This window comes from Mercurialis annua, linkage group LG7, assembly GCF_937616625.2.
Source record: "Mercurialis annua linkage group LG7, ddMerAnnu1.2, whole genome shotgun sequence".
Lineage (NCBI taxonomy): Eukaryota > Viridiplantae > Streptophyta > Magnoliopsida > Malpighiales > Euphorbiaceae > Mercurialis > Mercurialis annua.
The window spans coordinates 48,098,858-48,120,538 of record NC_065576.1 but is presented as its reverse complement, the minus strand read 5'-3'; the positions used below and the strand labels follow the sequence as shown (position 1 = coordinate 48,120,538).

The following is a 21,681-nucleotide window of genomic DNA, read 5'->3' as shown; positions in this document are numbered from 1 at the left end:
GTGTCAAATGAAAAATAAAAAGTTGGCAGGAATCCACAAGAAATTGGATTAGGATTCTTCCAAGTTCACTCAAACATCATAAATTTTTACAAAATAAAAAGTATCAATAAATTTAAGTTAATTTAGATTTTTTGATTCACATATTTTGTGGAATGATGTAGATTTATCAAGTGGATTTATTGATAAGAAATTATAACTAAGTTTTAGACTTTGTATTGCATGCTAAGAGAATTTTATAATTATCTTCATGCAATCCATTCGATTTAAGAATTTCAAAATGACCCTTTCAGTATATCCATTTTAAGAAAAATTATTGCATCCAACCGTTGCGTCATGCCATCCCTGCAACAAACCAGTGATGCGTTAGCCATATAAAAAAGTTTATAATAAAAAATTAAACAACAATTAAAAAATTCTTATCGCAAATGCTCATTTTTTTTGTTATAAATATGACATGGCATAACCAATGCATGGAATAAACACTCTTATTTTAGACTCACTCTTTTATACGTCATGATAATGTAGTAATGGATAAACACAAAAAGTTGAGGATCTTTTCTTTTCCATTATTTTAGTAGTATCTTTTTTATCTTTCTCATGTTGAAAATACTTCTAAACTAAACTTTTTCATAAGAAAGACAAGGCGTTCAAATATAGAAGATATTATTTTTTGAGTGATCCATTAGAAAAATATAAGAAAAAAAGGAATATTATTATTCGTTGTAGCATAAAGTCTTCAGCATGTTAATATTTATATATGGCATCAACTCCGATCTAATATTTTTTCCTCCTTTATTTTCTCCTCTCCATCTCTATTAAAATTCAACAGCTAGTTTGAAATGGATATTGAAAATGTTTACACATCAACATTAGCATCATCTTTAATTTTCTTTCTTTCAAATTACTTGATTGCTTACTTCATAATTTTCAAAAAATGGGATATAAACCTTAGAAAAGAAGCTTCAAGTTCATTCATGTCCTTAACTCATGGCACTCCTGTTGTCATCCTTGCCATGCATTCTCTTCTTCAAATCCAAACCGCCCATTCTTTCGCTTCTCCGAACACCACCTTCCATAACTCAGTTCTTGAGTTCAGCATGGCTTATTTCTTAGCAGACCTCTTACACTACCTACTCTTCTTCCCTAACGACATTCTCTTTATTCTTCATCACGCAGCGACACTCTACGTCTTCGTTACTTGTCGATACGTGGTTCGTTATGGAGGTTACGAGATTCTTGTTCTGCTTATACTTGCTGAAGTTACTAATCCTTTGCAGAATGTTTGGAGCATTGCCGGTCTGCGGCAAGCTGATGATCCTTATGCTGCTAGATTGTTTCAAGTGCTGTCTACTCCTTTTTTGGTTTTCTACTCTGTGGTTAGAGGTGTTCTTGGTCCCTTGTTTGTTGTGAAGATGGGAGTGTTTTATTTTGGTGGAGAAGGTGATGGTTTAATTCCGAGATGGGCATGGATTTCTTGGATGGTTGTGATTGTAACTGCAATCTTGGTTAGTATATTATGGGTTTCGAATCGCTGGGGTTACTGGTTCAGAGAAAGGAATCGCATGGATCGAAAAAAGGCAAGTTAGAAAGAACTATCTTGTTTGTAGCAGTGTTTTAAAAACCGAACTGGCGGCGAAACCAGTGGGGCCACAACCAATCGAGTAAAATCATAATATAGCGAAACTGAACCTAGTTCGTATGGGTCATGGCCCAACCACAGGTTCAGTCTAGTTCAAGCTTGACCTAACTCGCTCTAAGCTCGATTTGTTTATAATTCATTTAAAATTTAATTTTATTAATTACATTAAAATGATGTATAATAATTTAGTCATGAGTTGACCCCTTCAAAAATCTATATCTAAAGTCGACATTGTTTAGAGGTTTTTTTTTTTTTTTTTCAAATTAAGCATAATTTAGAAAACATCTTACCTTACATCTGAATGTTTTTGAACTTTTTTATCTTATAATCCAGTCTGCATTTTATGCGTTATTTTCCGGAAAAATAATGTAATTTTTGGCTGCATGACCAAAACAATGTCGTATAAAGCAATTAGACTATACATGATACAAAACAAAAGATTGAGATATATGGTATCACGTTTTATATATCGTGCTCCCGTCTACGTCTTCGTCAATATGTTGTTCGTTACAGAGGTTATGAGATTCTTGCAGTGCTTATACTTGCTGAAGTTACTAATCCTTGCCAGAATGTATGGAGCAAAAACCAGCCAATCGGTTTTTAGCAGTTGAACCAAAAACCAGCCAATCCGATCCCTTTCTTTAATCGCTGGTCTGCAGATAGATTACTCTTTTGGTAAAGAAATCCTTTTCATGATACATATCCTTTATATTTGACAGAAATCACTGATTACTGATAATTCAGACACCACCTTCAAGGAGTGTGCATTCGGTTTGAATCAATACCGAACTAAACTAGTCGGTTCAATAGACCTTTTTGGTTTCGTTCGGTTTATACTAAAACTGAACTGAATTTCTTTTACGTTCAAAATCGAACAGAATCAAAAAAAAAATATTTTGTTTATATTGTCAAACCAAACCGAAATGTGAATTCAGTTTGGCAGTTTTTGGCCTAACTATGCACTTAACTAAAGTATAATGCAGCAACTCAATGAATTATGAACTGGCCAATTCATTTAACGAGTTAAGCCAGCTACCTTTAAATGCCCGTGATTGAAGCATTCATCTTATCGGGACTACCGCGGTAGTTAATCTCTGCGAAAGTGCCGCCGCCTTCTCCCTTAGCCAGTCTTCCTGGGTTTATGCATATGCACTTCTTTTGCTCCTCTCCTTCAGTTTTTCCTCCCAAGGACAGTACCTATGTATGAGATCACATGTCAGCCGAGTAAACGGATTTCCATCAGAATAACACTTTCATTTAAGTTTCAGAATTTTCTGTTTTGCATCTTAGTGAGAGTGTATACCTTTATAAAATACTTCATATCTGAAGGTAAGATGAGAATATCAGGTACTGAGGGAATATGAAGAGCTTCTGGTGCTAATGAAAAATCCAACGGAACGTCTTCTGCTGGTGGATATAGCGGATAAAAGCTGATCCAGTAATTAATATATAAAAAGTGTTAAATACTTCAAAACTTTGATCTTCTCAACCATCTGAATTATCAAGGTCTCACAAAAGATTAGGGGCATGCATTCAGTTCAAACCAAACCAAACTGAAACTTTTTTTTTTCTTTCAAAACCAAACCAAACATAATTTACAAGGATTTAAATTTTTTCAAATCAAACCAAAACAAACCAGTTAGTCTAATTCGGTTTTTTTTGGTTTGATTTGTATCAAAAGTTAGCTCTAATTTTTTTGCTTGCAAACTTCGAACCGAGAAATCAATATTTTTTTATGATTCAAACCGAATATATCAATTCTGTTTGGTTATTCGGTATGATTCGGTTTTTGCACACCCCTATAAAGGACAGGGTTTAGAGCATGCCTCCGCTGACTAAGTAGATGATTTGCAAGTCTACTCATTCGATCGCTGGCTGATCCATCAGTCGGATTTCGTGACATCTCCTCTCCACTAAGCTGTTTTATAACATCCACAGAACAGCAACCAATTCTGACCTGAAATTAGAATCACTAGCACGATAAATGCCTCCTGTTTTCATAAATTTTGAGACTGAGAGAGGAAAAATAACCTACAATCTGATGTTAATTGACTTGGCTAAAGGGAAACACAAAGTTTTAAGTGATTTTATAAATGAATTCGTGAAATGTATTTGATATGTTACCACTCTTAAGGGGGAAAATATGAAATAGAAAATGCGGAATGATATTTTTTATTCTTATAAGAATAGAGAATAAAATTTCAGAGTTTTAGAAGCACTTTTCGGAAATGAAAAAGAAACGCTGAAATGTAGCACTTGATAAATTTCCATGCAATATAGCATATATGTAACTAGAAACTTTTACTTATTGGAAATTTTATCATCAAATTACCTGGTTTGCTTCAAAGAAGCTAGGATTTGTGAGATTTGTTATCTGTTACAGGGAAAAAAACAATTCAACTTATGTAAACTGCATGAAGTAAACATTTAAAAACACTTAGTAAGAGATAAAAGCCTCAAATGGCTATTAATTTACCTGATATTTAAGATCGGGTCTATGAATATCGAAAGCAGGCTGCACAACAAGAAAACTAAGTAGTTTAAATTTCAATGATGAAAATAATGCATGCTTGCTTTCTTAAAAGAAAAAAGAAAATGAAAATGCAACTTGTATGCAACCACAGAAAAATAAGTATTTTATGTCTATAATCATTCAAGCAGCAGATCACCTGTGGAAAAACAAAATCATGGGTCGCGTCCCGTGTCGATGGAACAATTAATACATGCACATTAGATCCCATATATTCAACATAGTCTTGCACCTGCAACAATAAACAGAATAAAATTAAACAAGATGATGATTTTGCTTAGGATGCTCCCCTAAAGAAAAGACACCACTCTTTCGGCATATACCCGTCTCATGATCTCCTGCCGAAATATATCATCGAAGGTCCTGTCTCCAGTCCCTTTCTTAATCTCTGGATGTTCAGAATCAACAAATGGCCCCAGCTGAGAAAATTGTCTATAGAAGTCAATAATACAGCACTTTCCAGTTTACGGTCCACAAGGATGTTCGATATACAAAACATTGGATTTATTACCAGAATAAGCAATTGAGGCAGCTTTCTGCTTGCATATGCCAGCAGTTCTGTTAGAGGCTCGAACATTAAATTGTCTATTGTAGTAAAAGGTCCTGAAGCAATAATCTGTATATACAACGAGTTAGCAATAGGTGCCAAGCAGTGTCTTCTAGAAGGAAACCACAATACACACTTTGACATAGACATATAAGCTATTATGCAAGACATTGCCAAAAGAGTAAATGGTGTTGCAAAGTTCAAGTTCTGAGAATCATGAGCAGCAAAGGAAATCCTCTGTCTTTCATTTGTAACATTTCCCCCTCTTAGAATGCGAAAATTTATGTCCATAATGAATCTTTCTGTAAATATTCCCTAGTCCCCATGTGTCATTGATAAACATTTGATTACCTACTAAAAAATAGGGGTGTTGAAAAATTGAATCAAACCGACCAATTTGGTCTGCTGTAGTTTGATATCATAAAAAGATCACTGTTTTGGTTTGATTCAGTTTGAAAGCAATACAAATAAGTCCATTTATAAACATAACCAAAAAACCGAACTGACAAATTTGGTTTGGTTTGACATTTATCTTTTTTGGTTTTTTAGTTCGATTCAGTTTATAGTTGACGTGAACAGAGCCCAAAAACATACCAAATCAAAAAAACTAACCAAACTGACTAGTTTGGATTGGTTTAATTGAAATAATTTAATTTTTTATAAATGTTAAAAAAATTTAAAATTTCAGTTCCGTTCGGTTTGAACCGAATGGACACTCCAACTAAAACATGTTTGGACTTTTGGCTACCAAATTACAACCAAATGTTGCAGTATTGGATTCTTCAATTGCTTGGAGCAATGGACTTTTAATCTCAACTATCCTACCTTGCCACATCCGTGGTCTCTATGAGGCATACCATTATGGTGTATGGCCAGGGACGCCAAACAGTACTATATATCATAAGTGTTCATGTGATGCTGAAGACATGCTTCCATACCATTGATATCTCTTTTATGGAGGACGAGTCAGCTGATTGAATCTCCTGATCTAATGCTTGCTTCTTAGCAGGAGGCAAATCCCCATCTGGAGTAGCAGATATAGGAACAGAATCTATCAGTTTTGATGCAATCAAACAGTGCCCACTGGGATTTTGACCTTCAACACCTACAACCTGCAGAAGCAATCCTTCTTAATTAAGTTTGATTTTTCTTTCATGATCAAATATCTAAAATCTCATTACCTGTCCAGGGAAAATGGAGAACTGGCTCAAGTTATGTAAGTCTAAACGAACACACTGTCCTCCAGAATGCTCAACACTGTTTAAGATTTTGAAAAATTTAAAATCCATATATAACAGTAAAAGTAAAGATACAAATACAAACATTATCAAAACATGCATTCTGACAGCCCCATCCTTATGATTCCCCATAATAACATATCAATAAATCCTTGACCATCTTATATTTTCATTACAAAAGAATATGAAAAAGCTTGACAATCTAATCCCAGTTTCGGCTTAAATGCAACTACTTGATGTCCTGACTTGGCCAAGCAGTTACTTCAAAATTTCCAAGACTTCATTTGACTAAATTGTATGGTAAATGAATTCGCTTTAAGTAGAGGCCATTTACCTGGCTATTGAATTTTAGCTTCTTTATTGTGTGAAATAAAAGTGCATAATAGCAACTTAACCTCCCCAATGAAAATACTGATACGTTTGTCAAACCATAAAAGAATACAAGTGACTTTCTTCATTAGCATACAGGGGTTGTATTACATGAAATTCTATCTTACCTGCTTTGCAATAAGACTGACTTCTCATTCAAACGACCTTCTCCATCACAGCATATCAATCCAACAGCAAACATATTTCTCTGAAATGATAGCTTCTATCAGATCCATACATGATACATATCTATAACAGTTTATAAGTTCATAAAATAAAGAAGAAGGAAAGTGTAATGAGCAACTGGATAATTATTAAATGCGTTCTACCATTTTAAATAAAAAATCAAAACAATGCCAAATAAACCATAAAGTAAACATGGGAATCCTGGTACTGGAAAAGATTTAAATGATAAACAGTACAGCCGGGGGTCCACAAGATAATAAGCTATATGCAGTAAAAATGAAGGAGAACATAATAAACATGGCATGGCATTCTGGATTGGAATTACAGCAAATACAGAATATATGTAGGAAGATGCTCATGAAGCAACCAAATTACCTGTGAGGCAACACTAGGATCCGTTGGTTCCTCGTGGAGTCCAGATGCAACAAGTGAAGCTGCATGCCTTCTGATGCGGTTGTCCAGTGCATTAAACTAAACGAAAACAGTAATGTTAGGAAATCATAGAGCTAGAAGTCACATATAACCACTTTTATGCTAACAAGAAGCATCACGTACCTTATTCTCAGTCCTGTCATACATGAACCGGCAACCTGGCTTTGGACCAGATCCGTGGACTACCAAAGAACATTTTTTCTGGGGTTGCACCCTCTTGATAATATCATCCTCCATATTCTCATGAACATGCTCATTGTCACCGTTCTCCATATCAAGCAAATTATTGATGCTAAATTTCCCCACAAACTTATCAGTTCGTCGTCCAAATGGAGTTACATGCTTCGATAGTTTTCCAGAAGAATAACCATTTCCAGCAGATTTCATAGCTAAATCAAATGGTTCTGAATTTAGTTTAAAAGATTCATCTGTCGGAGTGCCAGGAACTTCCTCATTTTTTTCTTCTCCGTCATCATTCAAAATCCTATATAAGTAAGAGTGGTGAAAGTTTATCAGTAACATGAACTTGAATACTTTCATCCCAACCAATCAAATGAACTTCAATATGCAATCATAATAAACAATATCAATAGACAATACGCAAACTGAGGGAAGGGAAAATACTAAACAAAATCTTACATGTCGACATCTTTGCTAGAGTAAATATGCAAATTAGGTTCTTCTTTGATAATAGCTTCTCTCTGTTCATTCTGCAGGTGCAATAAAAAGCCATCCATTTCATCATTTTGTACTGTTGATTCATATAGTTGCCTGTTCCAAATCATACAACATTAAAATTTTAAGGGTTAACCACAAAATTACCCCAAAAAATCACCCCAAAAAATCACTTAATTTTCAAAAATAAGCTCTAAATCAAAAAAATTCAATTTCATCTAACAAATGAAAATCTTTTCACATTTTATGTCCTTATTTCTGACTATAAAAAATACTACAATTTTCTCAAATTTTAAACCAAAATTCTCCACATTCAAGTACATCCAGAATTCAAATTTAAACAAAACTGAAACCCTAAATTTAACACAATAAAAATAAACCCTAATCTCAAATCCAAATTGTAATTAGAAAATTACAGTACCTATTAAGATAGTAAACTTCCCAGCTCGAAACAATATCGGATGGCTTCAGATTGTAATTAATACAAACAGTAAGACCTACAAAGTAAATAAGAATAGTTGGATAATATCAACAAAAAACATATCTCCATTAACTAATTTAAATAAGATCAAAAATTATAAAAAAATTACATTTCTTTAGAATTTCTTCTTCTTCTTCATGCTCAATTGCAAAACCACTTTTGTTGAACTCCGCTTTAATTTCATCTTCCATTGTTTTTCGCTCTCCTGGTTTCTTCTAGGGTTTCTTGTGAACTGCAGAGAATTGAGAATGAGCGGGAAAATTGTTGGTTTTAATAGTGAACAAAATTAGGGATTTTGGCGGGTTTTTGTTTTTCTAATCATACCCCTATGTTTTACTATTACTACGGAAATGCCATCGCGATCGGTAGAAGTTGGGGATGTAGCCCAGCCCACTTATAAAATATGCAAATGAGACCTGGTCCGTTTTCACTGAGAATAGACGACGAACTCCGACCAGCGGATGTCGTTTTTTGTTGAGAAAATAACAAAACTATACAAAAAGAGAAAGAAAATAACAACAATGCTAAATTTGCTGAAATATTACATGAGCACCAAAAAAAAATGAAACTTTACATTTAATACCTTTCCAATGAGAATGCAACACATGGCACACACAAAACAAATAAAAAAAGGTCAAAAACGCGTCAGAAAAAGTCAAAAACGCGTCAGAAACGTGTCTGACATGCGTCTGACACGCGCGTCTAACACGCGTCACTCCCGCGTCAGTTTATCAAACTATTCACACATGTACCATTTATGTATCCGTTATGTATCAGATATGTATCAAGGACATATCTGATTATTATTTTTTTATATTTATAAAACAAAAATAAATAAATAAATAAATATATATATTAATTATTAATATGTATTATTTATGTGTCTCTAAGGTGCATGTATAATATATTTTAAATTAAAAGATATATGTATCACGTGCTTTAATTAAAATTTACGCATCAAATAATATCAATAGCATTTTAATAATGTTATTATTCACTAAAAATTGAAGCATAAAAATAATACTATGTTATAAGGTGTATATATAATATCAAAATGTTATTGACATTATTTGATATATTATTGTCTTTGAGGTGTATATATAATATATTTTAAATTAAAGATACATGTATCACATACTTTAATTGAAATTCACACATCAATAACATCTTTATATGTTACTCGATATAAATATATTTAGTATACATGATATATACACACAAAAAAAGAACTAATAACAATATTATCCACTTCATAGCATTAAAATATATTTTTCTTTTTATTATTTGCAACAATTTCTCATTATGCGTCTAAACTATTTCTGATATGTATAAAAGATGTATCGTATATGTATAGTGTTTTTATTTAAGTGTGTATATTGAAATGTATTTATGACATATATTAAAATAAAAATATGACACATGCTCTGCAAATTGCATAAAATATTTATCAATGATACGTATTAAGGATATATTTATCATGTTTTGATTGTATATAAAAGATGTATCTAACAAATACATCTACCAACGAGCTGTAGCTCAAATGGTATAAGCGCTGGACAGCAAACTGTAAAGGTTGTGGGTTCAATTCCTCCCACAAGCGCTCCCCCCTCCCCCAATTATCAAAAAAAAAAAAAATACATCTAAAAGACATATATTAATGATGTATATATCATGTATAAATTATATATCAACGATTTATCTGTTTAATACATTTTAAAAATATATCTATCATATATATAAATTATTTGGCAGAGATATATCAAATATGTATACAAAATATATATGTAATACATGTAATAAAATTTTCGATAAGTTTTGAGATGTATAAAAATATTAGTAATAAAACTTAAAAAAGGACAATAAGAAAAAAGTTCTGAACAACGAATATGTATCAGATATGTATTGGATATGAATTTGAGGTGTATCGTATATGTATCGTAGATGTATCAAATAATGTTTTTCAAATATTTATATCTATCAAATATTCATCGGTTGATTCAATTAAATCGATAAAAATAACAAATTAAAATTAAATTAATTAAATTAATTCAATTAATTAAACATCAATTTACTACATCTAGTTCACTTTTCGATCAAATATTTTTTTTAAAAAGATTAACTCATCTATGCGTCGATTAACTATTTTTCTTAAATAATAAATTTATAATTATCTAAAATATCTGAGATGTGTCGAAAATGTATTAGAGATATATCAAAAATGTATCCGTTATATAAAATTTGACAATATTTTATTTTAATTTATCTTTCAAGTGGCTTTTTGTATGTTTGATTATTTTTAATGTTTTTTACATAATTAATTTTTCTAATATAAATTAATTTTTTTTGTTCAATCTATTTTATTTTAACTACAATAAATGTATTATATATGTATCATACGTGTATCCACTGTTAAATTACAACAATTGTACTAAATATATATCAAAATTCCAATCCAAATTCTATAATTTGCAAACTAAAGCAAAAAACTAAAGCAACATTTATAATTAGGTCCTCCATTTTATAAATTAACTCAAATTGATTTAAATTATCTACCTAGACTGCTGAATCATCTTTGGACTTATTTTCACATTCACAATCTTCGGCACTTTCTCCATGAAATGTCGTACCTGAACTTTTCCTTTTTGTCATTTCATCCCTCTAATTGAAACCAGCTCCATAACTTGTATTACACCTTCATCACCAACCCCTTTGCACCTACCAACCCCTCTAATTGAAACCAGCTCCACAAATTATCGCTTAAAAAGTTTACTTTGCAAAAACAAAATGGAGATGCAAATAATTTCCACAACTTGTATTACACCTTCAACACCAACTCCGTTGCACCTTAAAACCTACAAAATTTCTCTTTTAGACCAACTTATGCCATCTAAATGCTATCCCACCATTTTTTACTATCCCTTTCCTCAAATAAAAAACAATGAACCCATAATTGAATTTTCAGGTAACCTTTAATGACCAACAATATCTCATTTTTAACCACCTTAAGCTCCTCCTCGTCCGTATAAGCATCCACCACAAACACAATCCCCGGCCTCACCTCCCCACACCCACCGCCTCCATTTCTCGAAGTAAACCCAACCATGGAAGACAATAAAAGAAGTACTGGACGAGTACAACCCATTTACCGATCCGAACCCGACCTCAAGCTCATTCTATATATACTCTTAATAAAGATGAAAACTTTAAATTTGTGAAGAGATATGAATCAATTTAGATTAATGGGTGTTGTTTATTTTTTTCTGTTTTGCACTACACCATTGATTAAGAGAAAAATGAAGATATGAGCAGAGGAATGAGATGAGAGAGTAGGGTGAGTAGAGGAAAAAGAGAAATAAAAATAAAAATGACAGATGAAGGGTAGGGATGTTCCACGTAAAACATGTAATATTTTGTCCTTTTTAGCTCATAAAAGTAAAGAAAAAAATAGCAATGATGAAAGAATATAGGACACTTAGCATTTTTGAAATAAAAGCCCGTGTTTAGCCCAGTTGTGTAATTTTCTCTTTTTTGTTTCTTTAATTTGTTTAATTAAAAAGGAAAAAATGTCAATCCGGCGTTCCAACTGTCATTTGTTCCGTGAGGGTCGGATGATGGTGGTTCAGTTTTTAAATTAAAATATAATTAGGTTTTAATTAGAATTAATTTGTTAATTAGATTTTAATTAGTTTAGTTATATTTAATTGGTTTAATTAGATTTATTTGAGTTTTTGATTTATTTAATTAGATTTAATTGAGTTTTGATAGATTTAATTGAATTTTGATATTATTAGTTGAGTTTTCATTGGTTAGGTTTAATTGGTTGATTGGTTTAATTATGTTTTAATTGATTTTAGTAAAAATAAAAAATTAATTATAGTTAATTAGAAAGGGGTGAAATAATGCTAAAAAAATTATAAATATAGAATTGGTAAGTATTTATATAGTAAGATTATTTTTGAATTTTTTTCTCTATAAATTTACGAGTGTCACATCAATAATTAACAATGGTTTCTATTTTAGATATGGAGAATTTTTTTTGTTCAATTTAAAAATCACAAGAATTGAATTGTGCCCAAAGAAATTAAGGGATGATCTTTACTTTTGTGATACGATGATTTTTTTGTATCTTTTACCATAGATGTATTGTTTGAAGTTCTAATCAGTCATCCCCTTTAGTAAGAAATTCATTGTTTTGATGGTAAAAGATGCAGGGGTGTACATTGATTTCCAAAATCGAACAAAATCGAAATTACAAAGATGTAAAAGGTTCGACTCGAATCAATAAGTTCACTCAATTTGTTGGGTTAGTTCAGTTTTTCTTTTATTTGGTTTGTATTAAAATTTTAACTAAATTTTTTATGTTTAAATCAATCGAACCAAAAACCCGAATTGTTTATAGCATCAAATCCCACCGAATTGAATTTGTCGATTTGGTGTGATTCTCATACTCCTACAAAAATGTATAAAGTGTATAGGTTTATGCATATGGGAAAAACATAGTTTTTTTAATAAATGAACTATATTTTCTAATAATATTTAAACATATACATTTTAGAAGAGAAACAGAGTTATTTTTTTGCATTTCATGGAGATAAAATTTGCAATAATTTATTGCAGCATGCTGAAAACAAAAAAAAAAGAGAAAAAATTACAAATAAAATATTTACAATTAGAACCAATGATCTATTTGGTGAATTTTAAAAAATCTAAACCAAAATAGATCATGAGAAAAATTCATAGTCCTTGGCTTCAAATTTTCAATGATGATATGCCTTAAGCCTCCAATGGGTGCTAATATTGTTAAGGGAAAAGGGTCATTCATGCCCCTAAGGTTTGGGGTTTGGATCAAGTAAACCCTCAACGTCTGGAAAGGTTCATCCATGCCCCCAACGTTTGTAAAAATGAACAATCAGGCCCCTCGGTTTAATGCCGTTTCACTGCTCCTAAGACTCTGTTAGTGCGATACTACGTGGCAGAGATAAAAGGATCGTTTATGCCCTTAAGGGTTGGGTCTGGGATCAAATGAGCCCTCAACGTTTGAAAAAGGTTCACTTATGCCCCGAATGTTTGAAAAGGTTCACTTATGCCCCCAACGTAAAAAAAATGGACAGTTATGCCCTCAGTTTAACACTGTCTAATTGCTTCCCAGACTCCATTAGCGTGATCCTACATGACTAATTTTTACTGTCAAATTTTTCTTTACAGTGACGGTCTTTCTCTCAGCAACAATAGTCCGTCATTGCAAAGTCATTTTATTACAAGACCGAGCTAAACCGATATATTGTCCTTCTCTAACAATGGAATAATGAATTCTCATCATTAATCGGTATCTTATTTGATGAAACTAGACGGAAACGCAAAATAAAAAGAAATACAATTTTTTATCCTTTTAGTTAATTTTTTTATATAACTGTTAGGTTTCTAATTTTTGGAGGAATCTTAGGGGCATAAATGATCCTTTTATCTCTGCCACATAGGATCACCCTAACGGAATCTTAGGAGCAGTGAAACGGTGTTAAACCGAGGGGTCTGATTGTTCATTTTTACAAACGTTGGGGGTATGAATGAACCTTTCCGGACGTTGAGGGCTTGCTTGATCCAAACCCCAAACCTTAAGGGCATGAATGACCCTTTTCCCTATTGTTAACAATGCACCAAGCACAATGCAATTCTGCATCACACTAATAAATTACCCATGTTAGCGGTCTGATCGATATTATAATTTAGTTATTTTATCAAGGCCTAATGTCTTAAAAAAACTCCAACCTTTCACCCCCTTTTTAATTCTACCATGACGTTGCAAATCAGTCAATTTTACCCTACTTTATATTTTTTCATTTCAATTATACCCTGAAGCATAAAATTGAACTTTTTTTATTTGATAAAAGTTCAAAAAAAAATCTATAAATAGAATGCAAATTAGGTAAAATTGACAAATTTTCAACGTCAGGGTAGGATTGAAAAGGGGACGAAAGGTCGGGAGTTTTTAAGGCATTAGGCGTTTTATCAAATAGAATGAGACAAATTGAGTATTAATCAAACTAATCCGAGTTTACATACCCAATTTATAGTTCAAGATAAACCGAACTTCTTGGGTTTGCGAACCGCAAGCCAAATAATGCAAGAATTAGATACAATAGGTACGATATTTATGAACAGTTATGAGAATTTTACGTTCGAATGTTTTACTTTCGGAAGTGTATGAAAATGCGTATGGTATAGTACTTATATAGTATGTAGTCGGGGCAAACGCGAATCCTCCGAAAAATCCAAGCAATCCTCCGAAGAAAGGAATGCATATAGCAATAAACATTGTGAATGCTGCAAGTTTTAAAGAAAATAAAAATGTACAAACAATTAAAATCTATTCGGCATTCGAGCAATTTATAGCAAAGTTATCGGAGTTTAGCTCGAAATAGCAACAACATACCGACATAGAGAGTTTCGAGTAACGAATTGAAGCTTCCAACAAGGTCTGAAACTCAATTTCTTCACTAAAACAGTCTCTAACATGTGAATACCGGCATAACATAAATCTGCATTTCTCCACAATTTAAACAATAACAATGTCACTAATCTGCATTTCTCTACTATTTAAAGTTGGTGATTAAATTGAGAAAACAGTTAACTTGATAACTTCCAATAACATGATAGCGACAAACAAAACTGGTTTTTCGAGGGAGATGAGAATGTTGTCTACCACAGTGTTACCGAAATACCAATATCCGATCAAAGCGACCGGAAAATAGCAAATCGCGACCATAATATAGGCGATGATGACGCCTTTCCACATCGGTTTCTTGGAAGGCACTTCAGGAGTAGAAGGAATTGTTACTTGAATCTCTAAAAGTACATTATGACCAGCATATGCAAAAGCTACTTCACCTAATGCACTAAGGAAATGAAAATATTTTCCTACTGGAGTGCTTGCTTTTTAAGTGTAATCTATATTCGGAATAATTCCCCTATGCAAAGTAGATGCCCAAGCAATTGTTGAGTAACTGTAATTATCATAATATCAAAAAGAAAAGGGTATTAGTAAGGGCGGATTTTCTAATCCCGCTGATGTTGCACGAAAACTTGTTAAGTCGGACATTTCATTTTAAAAACGCTTTTAAAACTTTATATTTGTTCTTGGATTAAAAAAGGGTTAAATGCAAATTCATACACCAACTTTGACCTAATTTACAATTACAACATAAACTTTTAAACTTGGCAATGTCAGTAACCAACTTTACACTTTTGGCAAATCGATACACCAAACTCAAAAAACACTAACGTGGACATTGTAATAAACCGCCATTTGTCGTTTTATGATTGGTCTGTGTACCAATTTGCCAAGAAATGAAAGTTGCTTACCGACATTGCCAAGTTTAAAAGTTTATGTTGTAATTGCAAATTAGGTCAAAGTTGGTGTATGAATTTGCATTTAACCCTTAAAAAAATTTATGCTTATCAAAAGATGAATAATTACTTGCATAGCAGGCGGAAAAAGTACATATCTCTCTGATTTTGCATATCATTTAACAGTTTTAAAATACAGTATATAGTTTGACAACCATAAAAAAATAAAATATAGAGATTACTTATACTTTTATTGTTCATGTAAACATAAATACATCGGAAATCATTTAGTGATAAAATTTAAATCTAGTTATCAAAATATAAGACTTTAAAAGTGTATATATAACTGTTTTGTAAAAATACTATAATTTGATAACCGTCGAAATATTTTGACCCTTTGTTCTTATAAGAATTGTTTTTCCGTTTCCGTTTCCGTTTCCGTGCATTTCGATCATTTGCCAAAGACTGTAGAGAGTGATGATCCATGACAAAACTAGTATGACTACACCAGGATCCCTGCCAACAAACCAAAAACAAGAAATGTTCATATTCGAAAGGCGACAAAAGGCGTCCGTGCTACTTATAAGTCATTTCTCGAGTCTTTTCTAAGATAAAAGAAGCGAAAAGAAGCATAAACATTTGTATATATACTATCTTAATAGGTATAATCTCAAATTCCAAACTGTATTTAGAAAATTGCAGTAAAAATTTGATTTGTACCTATTAAGATAGTAAACTTCCCAGCTCGAAACAAGATCTGATGGCTTGAGATTGTAATTAATACAAACAGTAAGACCTAAAAAATAAAATAAAGAATAGTTGGATAATCTTTGTATCTAAAAAGGCAAAAATATTTGCAAATTAACCCAAAACTATAACTACAGTGCGTTTCACACTTTATTTTGTTACGCGCATCGATTTTCTGCTCCAAATACTGTTCCAGCGTGTTATGTTGCAAACAGTTTCTAAAAATACATTTGCAACCGCTTTTTAAACAAACTTTTTAAAAATTCAAACAGTTTCAAACGGTTTTTAGAAGCACATTGTGCAACCGTCTTTAAAAAGTTTCTAAGGAATTTTAAAATATAAGTAAAACATAGTATTTTTATAAATTTAGAGAGTACGAACAAAAATATTGGAAAAGAGAGCAAAAAAACACACTTAACCTGATAGCTTTCAAATTTTCATTTTATTAAAAAATTTCTAATGAATTTTAATTTTGTTTCAAGTTCCAATCTCCCTTCAGTAAAATTAATAATAATTGTTTTGATGATACAACAATGTATAATGGGAATACTCAATTTTTAACTAATAAACTTTTATGCATATTAGTAGAAAAAACACAGTTTTTTTTATTAAAATAAACTGTGTATTCTAATATATTTAAACACATACATTTTGGGGGAAACAGAGTTAACTTTTACATTTCATAAACAAAAAATTTGCAATAATTTATTGCAACATGCTGGAAAATAAAACTAACAATGGAATATTTACAATTGGATCATCAATGGTCTACTTGGTGAATTTAAAAAAAAATCTAAGCCAAATAGATTGCCCATTCTAACATGATGAGAGACTTGAAATTGGTATCATGAGAAGAATTCATAGTCCTTGGCTTCAATGATGATCTGCCTTAGGCCGCCGATGGGCGCTAATATTGTCAACGCAGCGCCAAACACAATGCATATCTGCATCGCGTTAATAAAACATATGTCAGTGGTCTGATTGGTATTCTCATATTAATTAAATTGGTCGGAGTTTACATACCCAGTTTATAGTCCAAGATAAGCCGAATTTCTTAGGTTTGCGAATCGCAAGCCAAATAATACAAGGAAGCTGATCAAGAATTATTAATTAGATATATGATGTTTACTAACAAGCAATATTATATAGTGATAAGAACGTTTTGCGAATTTTGGAAGTGTGAGAATGCGTATGTTATTAGTACTTACATAGTATGTAGTCGGGGCGAAAGCAAATCCTCCGAAAAATCCAAGCAATCCTCCGAAGAAAGGAATGCATATCGCAACAAACATTGTGAATGCTGCAATTTTCGGAACAATTAAAATCTATTCGGCATTGCTAATGGTAGCAAAGTTATAGCAGGAACATACCAACATAGAGAGTTCGAGTAATGAATCGAAGCATCCTAGAAGGCGCAAAATTCAATTTCTTCACCAAAACAGTCTCCAGCATGTCGAATACCGGCATAGCGTAAATCTGCATATTTCTCCACAATTTAAACAATAACAATGTCACTAAATCCATTGCATTGCAAATAACTCGAAAATAATAAGTGAAAACCGAGCTTGGAATTTTAATAAAAGCGTAACCTGATAGCTTCCAATGACATGAATTACAACAAACATGTTAGCAATAGCTACAAGCCAGACTGGTTTTTCCAATGAGATGAGAATGTTATCTTCCACCGTGTTACCGAGGTACCAATACCCGATCATCGCGACCGGAAAATAGCAAACCGCGACGATGATATAGGCGACAACGACGCCTTTCCACATCGGTTTCTTGGAAGGTACTTCAGGAGTAGAAGGAATTGTTGCCTGAATCTCTAAGACCACATTATGACCGGCATATGCAAAAGCTACCTCACCTAATGCACTCAGGAAATGAAAAAATTTGCCTACTGGAGTGCTTGCTTTGTAACTGTAATCTACATTCGGAATAACTCCCTTATGCAGAGTAGATGCCCAAGCAATTGTTGAGTAACTGTAATTTATATTCAATTAAAAACGAAAAAAACGAAAAGCGTATTGTCATAATCAATTTTTTAATGATGAAAATGTGAAACGGACAGGGCGGATTTTCTAATTCCACCAATGTTGCACGGAAACTTGTTAAGTCGTGCAATTTTAGGCGATTTGTTTTGAAAACGCTTTTAAAATTTTATATATACTCTTGGATTAAAATAATTTATGCTTATCAAACTACAACGGCATGTCGCCAAGAGATTATTGACGGAGAAATATATATCTCTGATTTTTTTATACCGTTTAAAAGTCAATATTCGTTTTCAAATAAGAGCATAGTTTAATAATCATAAAGTAAATAAAATAGGCTTAATTACTTAAAAACCACTCACCTTGAACTTTTTTTTCATTTATATCCTGACCTAGGAAAAAATTCATTTATACCCTCACGTATGTATTTATGTTTCACCTCTACCCGAGGCACTAAATTAACCTCTTTTCATTAAAAAATAGTTTAAAATAGTTCTTCATTTTTAACCTAAGCTAATTAGAATTTAATTAGAAATGAATTTTTCTCTAAATGAAGGACTATTTTAAACCTTTTTTTTAAATAAAAAGAGTTAATTTAGTGTTTCGGGGTAGAGGTGAAACATAAACACATACGTCAGGATATAAATGAATTTTTTCCTAGATCAGGGTATAAACGAAAAAAAAGTTCAAGGTGGGTGGTTTTTAAGTAATTAAGCCAATAAAATATAACAATTGTTAAATCTCCATCTGTGTAAATATAAATTTATCAAAAATCATTTAGCGACCTGCCGTTGCTAAAAAAATTAAACTATAGTTATCAAAATATAAAAATTTGAAAGCGAGTAATGGTTTTGTAAATAAAAAAACAATATAATTTGATAATCTTTGAAATATTTTGACTCATATATTCTTATAAAAAAGTACTGTTTTTTATTTCAGAGTTTTCTGTTTTCGTGCAACATAGATATTATCGTTACTAATGAGGGTATTAAATTAGGGAAGACATTGAACAATGTGAAAGTTTCAAAATGAATAATTTTTCATTACAAAATTGATACTGAGTTTAGCAAAATATTTTAAAAGGAGGACTCCCAACCATTTAACATGTGGCTGGAAGTTTCTCTTTTGTAACGTTTCGCTGATTGATCGGTATCTATTTTGCAGTTTCCGTATAGTTAAGTACCCTCGTAATTAAATCTAATACTTAATTTTTTATAAATAAATGGCGAACGGATTTCGACGAGGGAATGGTTCTTCGTACTAATGACTTACCTCAAGGACATGACAGCGGCTGCAAGGGAGACCACAGTAATGGAGTTGAAATTTGGAAGATGGGCGAGAAGAAAGTGAACAGAAGCAAAGATCATGATAAAATAGGTAGTTTTTATTGGTGTGCAATTAGGGCAAACCAAATCATGGAATTTCTTCAATGATTTGCCTCCAGTAACCATGTAAACAATGTTCACACCAACTTCTACAACCAGTTGCTGCGGAACCACAATCCATAACCCTAACTTCTTTCCGAAGGCATGTTGCCCTAATTCATGGTATCGATCGAACCGCTTACCGGGCACCATTTCGTGCATTTCGACCATTTGCCAAAGAGTGTAGAGAGTGATGATCCATGACAAAACTAGTATAACTACACCGGGACCCCTGCCAACAAACCAAAAACAAGAAATGTTCATATTCGAAGGGGTCTGCGCTACTTATAAGTCATTTTTCGAGTTTTCTTTAAGATAAAAGAAGCGAAGACATTTATATATATATATATATATATACCATCCGAGCGCAGCCATGGCGTACGGTAGGCTAAGAACACCAGCACCAACCATGGCAGTGACATTGTGAAAAGCCGAATACCACCATTTCGCATTCCTCGAAGAAGTGATCGGAAGCCAATCATCGATCGCCTTCTGTTTGGCCGCAGCATCGACGTCTTCACCATTCGTCATACTTAAATATAAGTAGTATAATTACTTTCTTGTTTTACAAGCAAGCAAGAAGATTTGGTAAAGACTAGTAATAAATTAGATATATTTATAGATAAAGATTCAAATGGATCATAACATTACATAATTACTATTTCGATTCAATTAAGGACGGTAATTAGACAGGTGGTGGTTTTTACTAATATTTCTCAAGTGAGTTTGAAACTATCTTAGATCTGTTTTAACTAGGTTTAAATATAATCTATGAAATTACAGATTTGTCATAATAATGATTGGTATGTAGGGCATTGTAAGGTGGCTAAGGATGGGTATTTTTGGTAATAAATTGTGTAAAATTAAACTAAAACTAACTGGATCAGTTGTTGGAGATTCTGTAGGAGGTTGAATCTTTCATTATTGATTCTCATTCACTAATTCATTGAAATCTTCTGAAATGTAAGACATCTGTAAAACAAGGTTAAACATTGTTTCAACAAATTTCATTAAGAAAAATAAAATTCCCGCCGCCATTTCTGCAAACTTTTATGTGGCAGAATTTCAACCCAAATTATTTAGTAATTAACCAATATTATATATTATTTATAATTTTATCAATATGAATTTGAATATGAACAATGTTTGTATTATATAAAAAAATTTAGATTTTATGTATACCTTTTTTTACATGTTAACTTATATTTATTATTCTATTTTACTTACAATAATATTATGTAAAATTTATACTTTATTTTTAATTAATACTTAATTATTAAATATTATATTTTCAATCTATATGAAAAAATGCCATCTATAGTATTTTTTTAATATTTCAAAGAGTTAGATAAGTTTTATTGTTTAAAATTAAATAATAAGTACTAATAAAAATATTACTTTTATACTATTAAGTAAAACTGAATATTTTTTTATTTTGAATAAAGTACAGTAAAATAATTAAGCATAAGTTAAAATAAACAAAATTTATTTATTTTTAATTTAGTCTAACATAAAAAATTTGTATTTAAATTGATACGAAAATTACAAATATAAATTAAATTAATTAATTAATTAGTATTGACCTCATTAATTAATCAAATAATTGAAAAAGAAATTAGTGGGGCAACCAGTTTGCTAGAATCTCCCACTGCAAAGACATCAAATTGTTTTTTATCCTAAATGGATCTTCCGCTTCCCACGGATCTATATTATTCTTTATAAACCAAATGGTATAAATTAATTTAACTAAAATTGATTTTTTTATTTACATTATTCATTTTATAAAAAAATATAGTGTAAATCCATTGAAGTTAACCTCTCAAATTGAAATGAATTTGAAAAAAAATCTAATTTCTTGTGTTTTTCATACCAGTAGAAATATTCATTTGTTTCAAACCGAGCCAAAGCAAAATATATAGATTAAATTTTTATTTCTTCAATCAACATTTTTCTAACGTCGACTAATATTTTTAAAGAAAGCAAATATTTTTTATTGTGATGAATTCTAACCAAAACATTCAAAGCGCCAATTTTAATAAGTTTTGCATTTTAACTTTTAATTATAGCAATTTATT

General features: G+C 31.6%; 3 protein-coding genes and 1 pseudogene across 4 annotated transcripts; 1 reads left to right on the top strand and 3 right to left on the bottom strand.

The window, feature by feature from the left end:
- Positions 1-163: 163 nt before the first annotated feature.
- On the top strand, positions 164-1,874 carry LOC126656377 (TLC domain-containing protein At5g14285). The gene has a single exon (XM_050350935.2). It carries the CDS (start codon positions 840-842, stop codon positions 1,584-1,586), a length of 747 nt encoding a protein of 248 aa, XP_050206892.1. The 5' UTR covers positions 164-839; the 3' UTR covers positions 1,587-1,874.
- A 129-nt stretch (positions 1,875-2,003) lies between these two features.
- Positions 2,004-8,446, bottom strand: LOC126656912 (uncharacterized). 2 transcript variants are annotated; one of them, XM_050351535.2, is made up of 17 exons: positions 8,207-8,446; positions 8,038-8,113; positions 7,581-7,712; positions 7,065-7,425; positions 6,885-6,980; positions 6,452-6,531; positions 5,898-5,973; positions 5,655-5,828; positions 4,681-4,785; positions 4,493-4,588; positions 4,309-4,401; positions 4,116-4,154; positions 3,972-4,013; positions 3,466-3,596; positions 2,943-3,069; positions 2,676-2,836; positions 2,004-2,292 (listed from the first exon to the last, which is right to left on the bottom strand). In XM_050351535.2, exons 1-16 carry the CDS (start codon positions 8,286-8,288, stop codon positions 2,678-2,680), a joined length of 1,869 nt encoding a protein of 622 aa, XP_050207492.1. In that variant the 5' UTR covers positions 8,289-8,446; the 3' UTR covers positions 2,004-2,292; positions 2,676-2,677. The 2 variants fall into 2 exon arrangements, with proteins under 2 accessions (XP_050207492.1, XP_050207491.1); XM_050351534.2 differs by lacking the exon at positions 2,004-2,292 and having other exon boundaries at positions 2,426-2,836.
- A 4,372-nt stretch (positions 8,447-12,818) lies between these two features.
- Positions 12,819-15,989, bottom strand: LOC130014863 (lysine histidine transporter 2-like; annotated as a pseudogene).
- Positions 15,990-16,837: 848 nt separating this feature from the next.
- On the bottom strand, positions 16,838-20,198 carry LOC126656913 (lysine histidine transporter 2-like). Its single transcript, XM_050351537.2, has 7 exons — positions 19,965-20,198; positions 19,455-19,838; positions 17,778-18,171; positions 17,559-17,664; positions 17,397-17,488; positions 17,212-17,280; positions 16,838-17,132 (listed from the first exon to the last, which is right to left on the bottom strand). The coding sequence occupies exons 1-7, from the start codon at positions 20,135-20,137 to the stop codon at positions 17,034-17,036; spliced, it is 1,317 nt and encodes a 438-aa protein (XP_050207494.1). The 5' UTR covers positions 20,138-20,198; the 3' UTR covers positions 16,838-17,033.
- Between the last annotated feature and the right edge of the window lie 1,483 nt (positions 20,199-21,681).

Coding starts and splice junctions, on each gene's coding strand:
- LOC126656912 (XM_050351535.2), bottom strand. CDS start 8,288: ATGGAAGATGAAATTAAAGCGGAGTTCAACAAAAGTGGTTTTGCAATT. Junction 4,402..4,492: donor GGCAGGAGATCATGAGACGG/GTATATGCCGAA, acceptor TTATTGTTGCAG/GTGCAAGACTATGTTGAATA. Junction 2,837..2,942: donor ATATGAAGTATTTTATAAAG/GTATACACTCTC, acceptor TCTCATACATAG/GTACTGTCCTTGGGAGGAAA.
- LOC126656377 (XM_050350935.2), top strand. CDS start 840: ATGGATATTGAAAATGTTTACACATCAACATTAGCATCATCTTTAATT.
- LOC126656913 (XM_050351537.2), bottom strand. CDS start 20,137: ATGACGAATGGTGAAGACGTCGATGCTGCGGCCAAACAGAAGGCGATC. Junction 18,172..19,454: donor GCCGCTGTCATGTCCTTGAG/GTAAGTCATTAG, acceptor TATAAATTACAG/TTACTCAACAATTGCTTGGG. Junction 17,133..17,211: donor TATCTTGGACTATAAACTGG/GTATGTAAACTC, acceptor AACGCGATGCAG/ATATGCATTGTGTTTGGCGC.